This window comes from Mycteria americana, chromosome 12 (genome assembly GCF_035582795.1).
Source record: "Mycteria americana isolate JAX WOST 10 ecotype Jacksonville Zoo and Gardens chromosome 12, USCA_MyAme_1.0, whole genome shotgun sequence".
Lineage (NCBI taxonomy): Eukaryota > Metazoa > Chordata > Aves > Ciconiiformes > Ciconiidae > Mycteria > Mycteria americana.
In genome coordinates, this window is record NC_134376.1 from 1,832,984 (window position 1) to 1,845,163 (window position 12,180).

General features: G+C 51.9%; 1 protein-coding gene across 3 annotated transcripts in view; it reads left to right on the forward strand.

Annotated features, from left to right (window-relative positions):
- The window catches only part of PKD1 (polycystin 1, transient receptor potential channel interacting), a 101,020-nt gene that overhangs the window by 37,475 nt on the left and 51,365 nt on the right, over window positions 1-12,180 (forward strand). For all 3 annotated transcript variants that reach the window (XM_075515362.1, XM_075515363.1, XM_075515364.1), the window contains exons 2-6: window positions 4,856-4,927; window positions 6,036-6,107; window positions 7,504-7,673; window positions 9,816-10,484; window positions 10,800-10,983. In XM_075515362.1, coding sequence (XP_075371477.1) covers window positions 4,856-4,927; window positions 6,036-6,107; window positions 7,504-7,673; window positions 9,816-10,484; window positions 10,800-10,983 — 1,167 coding nt within the window. The remainder of the gene's footprint in view (window positions 1-4,855; window positions 4,928-6,035; window positions 6,108-7,503; window positions 7,674-9,815; window positions 10,485-10,799; window positions 10,984-12,180) is intronic.

Here is a 12,180-nt window from a genome sequence, read left to right on the forward strand (position 1 = left end):
CCAGCCTGCACGCAGGCTCCTCTCTGCACAGACGCTTCTCTCCGTCTGTGGATGCTTTTCCCATTACTGTTCTGGCTGGGCTCCACGCACCAAAAGGGCTGGGGAAGGCACAAGCCAGCACTGCCCCCCCTTCCCTTCCCTCCCTTTTTTGTGAAATGAAGGCAGAGCGGGCCCACAAATGACATAATGAGAGCATGACATCAGGCTTGGCAGGCGGAGGCATGCTATACTCTGCTCAACATTATATGTTCTGTGGAATCAAGAAAAAAACAGCAGTGCACCAAAAAAAGCCTGTCCACCACAGCGCTGCAGAAATAACCCCCTGGCTGCCCCGGGCTCGCAGCTGCGGGGCCGTGGAGCCCGCCTGAGCATCACGAAGGGACAAAGCGGGCGGCACCAAGCGCTGCTGCTCGCTTCCATCAGCAGCTGCTGGAGGGCAGCAGCTAGGTGAGGGCACGCCAGTGCTCCACGCTTTTTACCCGCAGCAGTTACCCGACCCCATCTGCAGGAGGTCTCGCTGGCGGTGTTTGTGGCTGATCCATCCTCACGCTCTCTGTGAGATGGGCTGCTGTTAGCCCGGCGGCACACACAGCTCTGGAGAGGTTCAGTGGCTCACCCAGCATCACACGGGGAATTGGTAGCAGAGCCGGGATGGAACTGAAGGCTCCCAAGGCTCAGGTTGACGCCCTCATTACCAAATGTTCCCTTATCCGAAGCTTCACCTTCTCCCCATGACCAACTCCGCTTCCAGAAGAAGTTTTTTTAAAACTTCCTTTGCTAGGCACGTAGGTTAAACGGGTGAGTGTTTGCTGGGGCACGTAAGGAGCTGCAAGGGGAGCTCTCTGTAAGGCATCTTTCACACACTTCTTGTTCTATACCATAGTCGTCGGTGGGTTTCAGTGCCCCTTGTCCCTTGATCTGCGGAGAAGCGGGCCAGCCCTCCCAGCCTCCTCTGGCATTACAAGACTCCATTTTACAGGTGTGGAAACTGAGGCAGGATCGAGAAGTTGTGACTTGCCCATAGCTGCCCTCTTCCAGGCAGCACAGCGTGTTCCGTGGCACAAATAAACTAAATTTTTCTTCTTGTGGAGAGGGCAGCAGTCTGCATGCACAGTGCATTTCAGTGGAGAGCCTTGTTTTCTGCTGGCTTCAGCTCTGCTTTGAACCTGCTCCGAATTTCCTCCAGCCTGGCAGTGGGCTGGGAAAATACAGTCGTGGCAGTTTGTGGCACCGAGAGGCTGAGCTCTGTGCCACAGCCTTTGCGTTGGGTTTTATAGCTCAGTGTTTCCTGATTTTTTTTTTTTTTATCTGCAACCTAGCTTGGTTCACAGCCATCTTTCCCATGCCAGGAAGACATAATGTGATTTTCCATACAAGTTGGAGAGGGACCAGTGGGAGAAGGCAAGCAGGCAGCTGGGAGCCCAGCTCACTGACTCGTGGCTGGAGGTGGCAGGCGCTGGCATCCGCCGCCCTTCCTCGCTTCTCCAAGCTGTCCTGTTAACAGGAGCTCTGCTTCCCTTGCAGGCTCTGCACCGAGGAGATCTGGGGAGGTTGAAAGCTGGGAGGTTTTATACCAGTTCCTCATCAGATCATGAAGCCAAGGGTAGAAAATAGCAAGGGAGTTGGGCTCTGGTTTGTAGGTACCGGTGGGTTGCCATCTAGTGCCTGGTCTGGATGGAGGACAGCAGCGTCTGCGGGTGCTGGACGGGAGCTCAGGCTGTGGAAGACAGAAAGTGGGAGCCAAGGTCTTGGGATCCCTAGGAAAGCATGTGAGTTGTAGTTAAGTGACAAAGTGTCAGGGTATAGACAGATCTGGGGTTAATGACAGCCTCCAAGGGTTCAGAGCATCTCGCAGCCTCTGAAGCAGCCTCGCCTGGGAGATGAGCCCCAGCGTTCTCCTTTGAAGCCCGCTGGTGGAGCTTCTCTGCTTGCAGGGCCGTGGGTCAGTGTTGGCTTTGGATGACAGCAGTGGGTGCAGGATAGATGAATGAGCTCAGATGATAATATCTGGCAGCATCAGCTTGGTGATGGTGCGTGTGGAACGACAGCCAAGTTGTACTATCAGGAAAAGAGGAAAAGGTGCAGGAGCTCCCTCCAGCCCTTCCACCGTGACGCCGTGGAGGCCCACTGGGGCACGACAGTGCCGATACCCCAGAGACACGCATCCGAGTGGCCTGAGACCCTCACAAGCTGTCCTGGCCGTACAAAGCAGCACAGTCCCTTGAGCAAATCAGAGGGTTGAGGGTTGTCACTTATTAGTTTATGGGGGACAGCTCCTCCTGGCCCTCCCTGAACAAAACCCGCTGGCCGCAGCCACAGCACCAGGCGTCCTGCACCCCTTGGGTCCCCGCTGCATCACCCTTGTTCACCAGGAGCTCCTTCCCCGGTGCGTGCCGCTCAGTAGGCAGTGACATCTAGTGTCAGTCCAACACACTGTGTAAAAGCAGCACTGCGTGGGGAACTACTGCCTGCAGTTGCATTTTGCCTGTTTGCTGAGCCCGGTGGGAGCGGCTCTGCCACTGCGCATCTTCCTGGAGCAGGTCACGGTCATCCCTGGTCCTGCTCTCGGGTAGGGATGGAGCTGGGAGTCGAGGATTTGGGGTCTTAGCCTTCACTTATCTGAAGTTTAAAAGCTTTTTCTGAGATGAAATGGAAATAATGATAAGGGATGTTTGTAAAGGGCTGAGGAAGGCTCGGGACCAACCCCTCCGTGCCTGGCACTGTGGCAGAGGGATGGAGAAGAGCAGACCTGCCCTGCTGAGTTGGTCACATCTTACTTGGGAAGCAGGAAGATGGGAGAGATGGAGAGAAAGCTGCAGAGAGCTGCAGAGGAGGCGGCTGGGCTTGGGGCTGGCTGTCCCAGTACCCTGCGCGGCTGAGGTGCCCGCTTGCTGATTGTCATGCTGAGAGCTTCGCCCTGCCCTGCCCTGCCCGCTCCTCTCTTCTCCATGCAGCCAAGCAGCACTTTTGAAGAGGCTCTTTGAAATGCCAAAGCCCTGATTTTGTAGCAGCAGAATGGTTTGGTTTGGAGGTGTCTCTTGTCCGGGCAAGGAGCAAGAAGGCATCGGAGCTGAAACGCCATTTCCTTCTGTCTTGGGCTTGAGGTGCTGCCTAAAAACTAAATGGGTTATTTCCAGGTATTTCAAAGAAGAGAAATAATTTTACTGGTCTCCCCGTAAGGTAACTGGTTGGTGGTCTGGTCCTTTCCATAACTGGCCAAGTAATGGAAGGAGGCACAGAGGCAGAGCAGTACAATTTATAGAAAATACTCATGGAGAAGTGGAGCAGGAGCCTCCCTGAGGAAGGATCTGACCTGGCTGGCAGCAGCTGGGATTCCAGTCCAAGCTGTCTTCTGTGTTTGTTTTGCAAGTGGGAGCTGGAAATGGGTTTGGAGGTGACTTTCATGTCTCCTGTGCAGAATGTGACTCCCATGTGGTCTGTGACACTTCAGCAATGGATGCTCTGTATTCTTTAACTATGGTCCCAGCTACCCCGAGACAAAAGAACACTGGCTTGGTCGGATTTTTGCTAGCATCCTTTTTTTAAGTCTATTTATCGAGCTTTCATTTTGCACATTTCTTGGACTTCTTTACTGGTGTTGCTGGTGAACTCTTCTGAATCCACACTCAACTTGGCAAAGAAATCCTGGACAGCAAAATCAGGGAAAATAAACTCAAACCTTTTAAAGAGACATCCATCCCTGTTACTTATCCCCAGAGTTTCCTGGAATCGTACGTCATTTTCCTGCCAGTTTGGCAGAATTCTTTTCATTCAGATAAATTAAGTTTAGATGTCAGATCACACCAAGAAGTAATCGATCAGGGGATAAAAATAAGAGGTGAGACAGCAAGGAGAAATTACGGGAGATGCTTGGAGGAAAAAAGGTGAGAAAGGAGGTGGGTAGGAGAACGTCTCTGTGGACACGGCGCGGCTGCGGCTGCAGTGACTCCAGCCCTGTCCGCCTCCCTGGAGCTCTGCCAGAAATCCTTGAAGGATAATAACCATTGCATGGGCTCGGAATAAGTATTTTGATGCTGCTAAAAGAAGGTTTTGGCCAAAGGAGATTCGTCTGAAAGCAGAGAGTGAAGTTTATTGGGAACGAGTGGAGACCGATCAGCGAAACTTTCGCTTCTTAGCTGAGTGACATTTTAAAATTGAAAAAGAGGACATGAGGTGAAAAGAGAGAGCTGGGCTGGAGGACAGAAACAATTTTGCTTTGGATGGCTATTGGTGGCTATTGGTGTTACAGGGAGTGATTAGAGATTTTTTAAAACAGTTCCTTTTGTAAGAACAAACTAAACTGATTTTAAACAGAAACTATTCTTTGCTACTTCTTCTTTCCTTTTAAGCTTCTCCAAAGAGAGACAAAAAGATCTTTAAAATGTAAAAGTTGAACACATCAATTGTGTAATTAACGATCAGTTCTTTGGCACTAGAAATGGACTTGGAAGTTCCTCATAAATTTTTCTCGAAGTTAATTACTACTTTGGTCTAAATTATTTCTTAATTACTTCTTTGAACATATATTAGACTTGAATATTTTTTAAAAGGGTACATCAAATTTAGTAATACGTTTGTCATGTCTGTAATTAGTCTAGGTACGCTGCAGAATGGTGTGCATATAACGATAGTCCTAGTCTGTATCTCCACGCTATACAAGGCTCTGAGCAGCAAATGCTTTACAGCTGGGAAAGGTGTTTTCTTCGGCTGGGAGAAATGCTCCACTTGAACACGCCCAAACCTTCCAGTCTGGAGTCTGGATGGTGTTTGGAGAGAGGCTCTTCTAAGGTCTAGTAATGGAGGAATGACAAAATGAAGTTGAACGAAAGCTGAAAATTGTGTTTTCTTTCTCTAGGGATCTTTCCAATAACAAGATCAGTGGTTTAGATGTTCAGATGTTCGAAAGCCTGACTTCTCTGGCGAAACTGTAAGTACACGCTGTGCCCTTCCAGTCCTCCAGCTCACCGTGCACGTTTGAGCTGGTACCTAGGACGCATGCTTGTGTTTCACAATTTAGCCTTGTTCTTGCTTGACCTCGTCTGTCGAGCCCCAGATAGATGTGTCCATGGCCTCCTTCCTCAAGGCGTTCAGCTGCACAGTCCAGTGCATGACTGATTCCCTCACTGGCATTCAGAGAATCGGGCAGGGTTTGACCCGCTGTACTGCTAGATGGAGAGGAGATCAAGGCAAGAGAATGAGATTTGTCGCAAGATGTGTGTTAGTACATGGAAAATTATGATAAAGCTGCGGTGTCCGAATCCCACTTATTTTCTGAGGGAATTGGGGGCTGAGTCTGAGGGTCCTTTGAGGAGCCTGGCACTAGTGGGGGAAAGGCCTGATGTCCCGTCGCTCCCCACACCCTGAGCTATCCCCAAAACTGCCCAGAGTCTGTGTGGGCCAGGAGAAGAGGAGAACTTTGACCGTTAGCAAACTCACTGGTTCAGCTGCTGATCAGATGAGTTTGCACTGTTACTTGCTGATGGTTCATAGAGAAGATTAACTGTTTTTTGAAGAAAAATTTGACTGGCAGATCAAAAAAGGCAGCAATGGGGCCAGCACCAAAACCTGCTTTGGTGGTTCCAGCTGAGTAGCTGGCAGCCTGGACAGCCTGCCATCTTTACACCTCAAAATCTCCTAAAAGGAGAAGGACTTATGGAGGGACTTGGAGCATGGGGACTGGACTTGAACACGGAAGCAGGCTGCCCAGAGAGGTTGTGGAGCCTCCATCCTTGGAGATACTCAGAAGCACTCTGGACATGGTCGTGGGCAGCCCGCTGTAGGTGACCCTGCTTGAGCAGGGGGATTGGACCAGATGACTTCCAGAGGTCCCTTCCAGCCTCAGCCACGCTGTGATTCCATGACTTAGTGCCTGACTGGACATTTTGCTATCGTATGCATGTGGCTGTTGAGACTCGGGGTGCTCAGAGGGTAACTAGTACCCAAGCAGGGCTTGGGACAGAGGTCGATCCTGTATGTTGGCCAGGAAGTTGTTACCAGCATGATGACCTTTCCTTTTCATTTTCTCTCTTTTACAGAGATATAAGCCACAACAAGATTTCTACATTAGAAGATGGAATATTTGATAATTTATTTAATTTAAGTGAAATGTAAGTTCATGTTCTTTGTTTCCCAGTTCTCTGTTGAGACCTTTCCTTGAAACAGCTCTTCCCTTTCTGGTGGGGTGGGATGCAGCACTGTCTTGGGGAGATCTGGGGCACGTACCCAGCTAAGCAGCTGCCTTTTGGACTCTCTCCAGTTTCTTCCTCAAGCTGTGTCCTGCTCCTGGGTCCTGTTGGTGCCCTTCAAGCATAACCTCTTCCCAGACTTTGCTTCTGTCTCCTGGATACCTCCAACCTCTGCCACTGCCTTCCTGGCTTCCCTGCTTCTCTCCCACACCAGCTCTGCTGAGGTTCTTGGCTCTGGCCGTGCTCAGGTCACACTTGCTGTTCCTATTTGTATGGTCACACCTTGGGACTGGGGGATCTGACAAAAAGGGCACTGACCTGCAACACGGGAGACCCTGACTGAGCTGTCTAAGTCACTTGAAGACACTTGAAGATGTTCTCCCTAAGTGATTCAAGTTCTTAGGCTTATAGTGGTTTTTAAGTGAAGTAATTAAAATCTGTGCTGTTATGTGAAGGGCGGCGAGGGGATGCCACACATTTCCAGGAGAGATACACGAAGTGACAGCACAGAATGGCCATTCTGTATCTGAATGAGCCAAAGGATTAACCCCGTGCAATCGCTCTTGGCAAGCAAGAAAAAAGCTAAGCCACGCATTCTCCCTGAAGACAGGACACAATGGGCATTTTCAGCTCTGCATTTTTGCTTACGAGTGGCACTGAAAAGACACAAAGGATCCAGGCTAGGTCCAAGTGAGTCTGTCCCTGCTAAGGCTGGCCGGCAAAGTGGTGCTTTCAGTAGAAAAATCCTGGGTTCAGCCCCTGCGGCAGCCCAGCCCGGCTGGCGTCAGCTAAACAAACAGCTTTCCATCTCTGTCCTGTTCGCAGCTGAATGCCAAAGGCTGTAATTTGGATCAAGCTTAGCTGCAATTAAAGTTTCCATCTTTTCATTAAACTGCCACATGGAAAGATTATCATTGACTTTGCATTTCTTTTTTGACAGATCAATTTTATTCTCTTAGCTATTTTTTAATGGAGCTGTAAATAGTCTCCCTTAGCTGGAGGGGCTGCCATTACATCCCATGGCTGTTAGATGGCAGACTATTTTAAATATAAGATTGTGTCTGTAATTTGCTTCTAATTGCAACAATTATTTGTAGAGTGAAAAAAGTACTTGGAGTACTTGCCTAATTCTAGCCTCTAGAAAAATCATGTTAATTATTGCTTGATTCCCTATTCATTAACTCCCCTCGCAGTTCTTTCTGAAGCATTTCAGTGGAGCGGCGCAGATGGGAACAGTCAGGGATCTGCACACTGCTGTAATTAACACGTAGCACATGTCAAGTTAATGCCTAACTTTTGTCTGATCTCCCTGTTACAGAAACTTAAGTTGGAATCCATTTGTTTGTGACTGCAAACTTTCCTGGTTGCCCCGTTGGGTGGAAGACAGAAAAGTGAAAGTTATTCAGGTGTCAGATACGAGATGCGCCCACCCTCCTGAGGTGGCAAACCTTTCCCTCTTCGACGTCCCGTTCGTCAATGCTACTTGCGGTAAGGAAACGCTGCGGGCGGTGGTGGGGGAGACGACTAAACCAGTGGAAAGGGTGGGCCCGAGGGGAGCTGGGGATCGCATCTAGACCTCTTTAGACCTCAAGTCACCAATTCTAATCTAATTAAGCAAACAATGTTAGCGTATGACTGTACCCTGGTGCCTCTAAGGCTGGAGTCAGTCACACCAGGGCTGAGATCAGCAAACTCATTACAGACCAAGCTTCGAGCAGCCATCAGATGGCACTAGCTCCATGACCTCCAGCTTTAGGCTTTCATTCTCTCAAGCTTTTAACAGTCTGACATGAAGCAGTGAAATCTCTTGGAGCTGATGGGACCTGAGGACATGCTGAGTTGAATCTTTGCAGGTGACAGGGCTCCGTGTCAGGACCGTTGAATGAACACTGCCCCGATCTACAGCCCGTCGCCTGCTCTGGGTGCATTTTTCTGACTGCCTTGGCTAGCAGAAACGTGGGGCGGTGTTTACTTGGAGGGTGGGAGGGAGAGCCCTAAGAAAACTAATCCCCCCTGGATGCTCAGCTATCTCTAAGTAAGAGGGAGGGAGGGAGAGCCAGTGCTGCCCCCGACAGGCATCGGGCATCTCCTTGAGTGCGTGATGGGAGGATGCAGTGATGAGTGCTGGGGGAACCAGAGCTGGTGGGAGCCAGCTGAGCCGCCTGATGAAGCGCAGTGCTCCCCCAGGGCCAAAACCTGGGTGGTGGTTGCTCCGCTTTCCCCAGCAAAGTTGCCCCAGCCTTGCAGCACCTCGGCAGTGCACTGTTTGCCTGGGGCTGGAATTACCAAGGGGAATAACACCGGCACTGCTATTCCCCTTGAAAATTAGTTGTTCCCCTCTTCAACTACTTCAAGTTAGCGTGGAAACAACAACGTGAAGCTGTCTTCTGGGTAATTCAGTGTAATGGGAGTAGGCTGGGGACAGCCTGCCAGCTACTGACAGTTGTTACTGTCCGGCAAGGAATGAAGAAGTACGACCAGGCTGGTGTTAAAAAGTAAAGTAGTTCCCGTGCTGTGGTCCTCCTCACAGGACTTTTCTTAAGAAAAGTGGCTCAACATTTGCAGGAAGGCTGTGAAGAAAGCCGGACAGTTGGATGGATTTGATACGGGAAGAGCACACAAGGCCGGAGCTGTTGAGATGTCTGGGGGGAGGTGTTGTAGCAACCAGCAGAAACAGAGGAGCAAACATGGCTCGGTTGCGTGGGCAGAGTTGGAGAGGAGGCCAGGCAGTCCCAGCTGGGCTGTGGCCGTGCACGCGGCAGAGGCCCTGCCTGTGTGTTTGTGGCAGAGAAACGTCCCACCCCTTGCAAGCCGGTGAGGGGGAAGTGAACTCAAGGGAATGAGCTGTTGCTCTGCGAATGAGGCTGTTGTGGCTGCCATCATCGTACGTGACCATGCACGTGTGTGTTTGTGCTCCCTGTAGCCAGGCATGTGTTGTGTCTGTGCATCCTTCCCATGAATGCATACACGGCATCCTTCCACAGCCCTCGGTGCAGGCGGTGTGTGGCACTGCCTTCTTTTTGAGCACCAGATTTTGCCTGCAAGTAGGTGGGAAGCTCTTGGCTCTCCCCAAGGAGGAGGGTGGCTGCAGTGTCTGCCCACCTCCAGCGTGGGCCTGGTGGAGAGCCCGGTGGCATCTCCCCCATGCCCCGATGTGCCACTCTGCCCAACTGTGTTTGGTTATAGACTTGTTGCTGGAAGCCCCGGGCAGCATGCAGTGAAACGTGCTGCACTGGACCAAGCCAAGGTACAGCCAAGGGACAACCTTTTCTCCTGGTCTCACTTGGTGGCTAGTCCTTTGGGCTCCTTTGAGGGTCACACTCAGCGGCTCTGTGTCCCATGGGACTGTCAGGCTCTCCAAAGACCCCTTTTATGTGCTGAGTGTTGCTGCTCCATAAATCTGTGTGACTGGCTTGTTATTTCTGTCATCATTAATTAGCATAAAGAGTTTGGAAATTGTTGCTGGGGGATTAAAGACTTCCCAGGCAAGTCTCAAAAAGGAAATGCTTGGAGTAGGAGCTGCCCAGGAGAAGTCTGTTCCCAGGGGTGTGGGGTGGTGTCTCTTGGAGGGTTTCACCAAGCCGTGGCTTCACAGTGTCAGTTTGCAAGGATCTTCCGTTCTTTCCCCAGGAGCTCAATACATAACGTGTCTGACGAGCAACCACACAGAAGGGGCTGAACTTGTCATCCTCTTCACGTCCGTTCACCCCGGGAACCTCACCGAGGAGACCTGCAGTGCCCTCTGTTATGCCGAAGACCAGGAATATGGAGGTTTCAGCAGCCAGGGGCAGTGTTTGTGTGGTACTGCCCATGAAACAAACTCTTCCTCCGGTTGTTTGCCATTTTGCACTGAGCATTTGTCCGGGCAGGCCTGTGATGGCCCATCACTCGTCCCCTCTCCCTTCCAGGCACAGCTGCCTGGGTCTTTCACAGGACTCCAGTCCCGGTACAGCCTAGACCAGGCTGTGCTCTTCAATGTCAGTATTCCCATTGCTGTCAGCACTTTACTGTGGGAATTTGGGGACCAGACAGAGGTTCTCAACACCACTGGAAATGCAGCTGTCCACACGTATGCCTTACCCGGGCAGTACAATGTCACAGCCACCATCTTCGTGGGCACCAAGGTCTCATACGTGCAAGCAGAAACTGAGGTGGTGGCTTCACCCCAACAGTTAGAACTGCAGTGTCCTTCCTTGGTCAAGACGAATGAGAGTCTGGACATACGGATCCACAACAGAGGTGGCACTGGCCTCGCCGTGTTGTACGGTATCACCTCAGAGGCTGGAGAGCTGGGCAGAGGTAAGCAGGGTTGGCTGGGTCGGTGCTGGGCAAGGGAGGGGTGGCACTGGGTCCTGGGCCTTCCCTTTCCATTCCTTCTCAACGAGGAGTAAGGGGTGACTCCTTTGGGCACTCCTTGCTCCCCTGACTGACCAGGCAGTGTTTTGCACTGTCCCGGGCCAAGGAGGTGACTGCACAGAGCGCAGTTCAACAGCGAAGGGGATTTGGGGGCTTCAAGAAGGACGGGACATTCCTGGAGCCTCGCTCCCCAGATCGGGTTGGGGTGTGTGGGCCCACAGAAAGGACGTCACGCTTGTGTTCTTCTACCTCTTGCAGCAGTTCACCCCATGTGTCCCCCTGATGGCTTGGTTTTCCCGGGCAATAACCACTGCTATCAGCTGGTGGTGGAGAAGGCTGAGTGGCTGGAGGCCCAGCAGCACTGCCAGGAGCATGGCAATGGAGAGCTGGCTTTTGTGAGCAGCCCCGAGATCCAGAGCTTCTTGGTCGCTCATGTCATCAGGTAAGCGAGGAGGGTAAGAGTTAAGATTTCCTAGGGACAGGTCTTGTCTTCCTGGGGTCACATCTGCAGAGGGGTCCGGAGGGAGGGTCCTGCCGAGCCCGGCAGCAGGCAGCCTGGTGCAGCCGGTCAGGCTGGAGAGACGCTGGGTCCAGGCTGAGTATGGGGAGATGGTAGGGGTGAGGCTGCTGAACGAAGAGGAGGAATAAGCAGAGCTTGAGCCCTTGCTGAACTTGGCTTCTTTGCTTACAGACTGCGGAGGGAAGAAGAGGAATGGGGCAGAAAGGCTGGAAGTCAGAACTGGGAATTGTGGGATTGCTGCTGGCGGGCATCTTGTACTCTACGTTTGTGCCTGTGGGTACATCTGAAATGGTGCAGAGGGGTGCAGGGTCAGGAGCAGACAGGGCTGGGATGAGCACACCTTCCACCTGGGAGCTCAGCAAAATCTGCTGACTCGGGTTGGACGGTGGAGAGGGTCAGATGCTCATGTCCAGACGGTGTTTGGCTGCCAGGCAGGGCCTGAGGGCGACCTTGCAACCAGCTCCCTCCATCAGCAGAATTACAGCTGGGTTGTCCCGTGCATGACACCGTGGCATCCAGTAGCCGCTCCAGCAAAGCCCAAGCTGGTGCTGCAATCCTGCCTCCCAGCTGGGATCCCGCACCCGCCCAGACACGTCCGCAGCCTGAAGCCCAGACCTCTTCCCCTCTTCTTTCACCTCCTGAGAAGGAGCGGCGCGCCTCTCCCAGTGTCAGGCTCCAGCAGCATCTGTTCCACCTCAGGACTGGGGCTTTATAAACAGAGAGCACTGAAAGTGTCAGCCTTTGATTAAATCCACCCCTCTAAGTGCCCTTTCTGCAACCAGCCGTCCGGGGAGGGAGGACGAGCAGGAGAGCTTTCAGGGGCCTGACAGCTCTTGTCAGTGCTCCCAGATGCAGATGTTGGAGATGGCCTCTCAGTAAACACAGCCCAGAAAGCACATGCAAAGGGAGCAGCCTCTGGTGATGTAGGTTTTGAATGGTCCTGCTGAAGGTCTGACAGACCCTTCTCCCCAAACTTGTATCCTTTCCCTGTTCCCTTCACACTGGGATTTATCCTGAGATTGCAAACATGTGGTCCCTGCTCTGGGAAAGAGGAGTCTGTCCCTTCCCATGGTTAAGGGACTGGTCACTGGGTGCTCTGAGTTATCAGGCATTGCATGC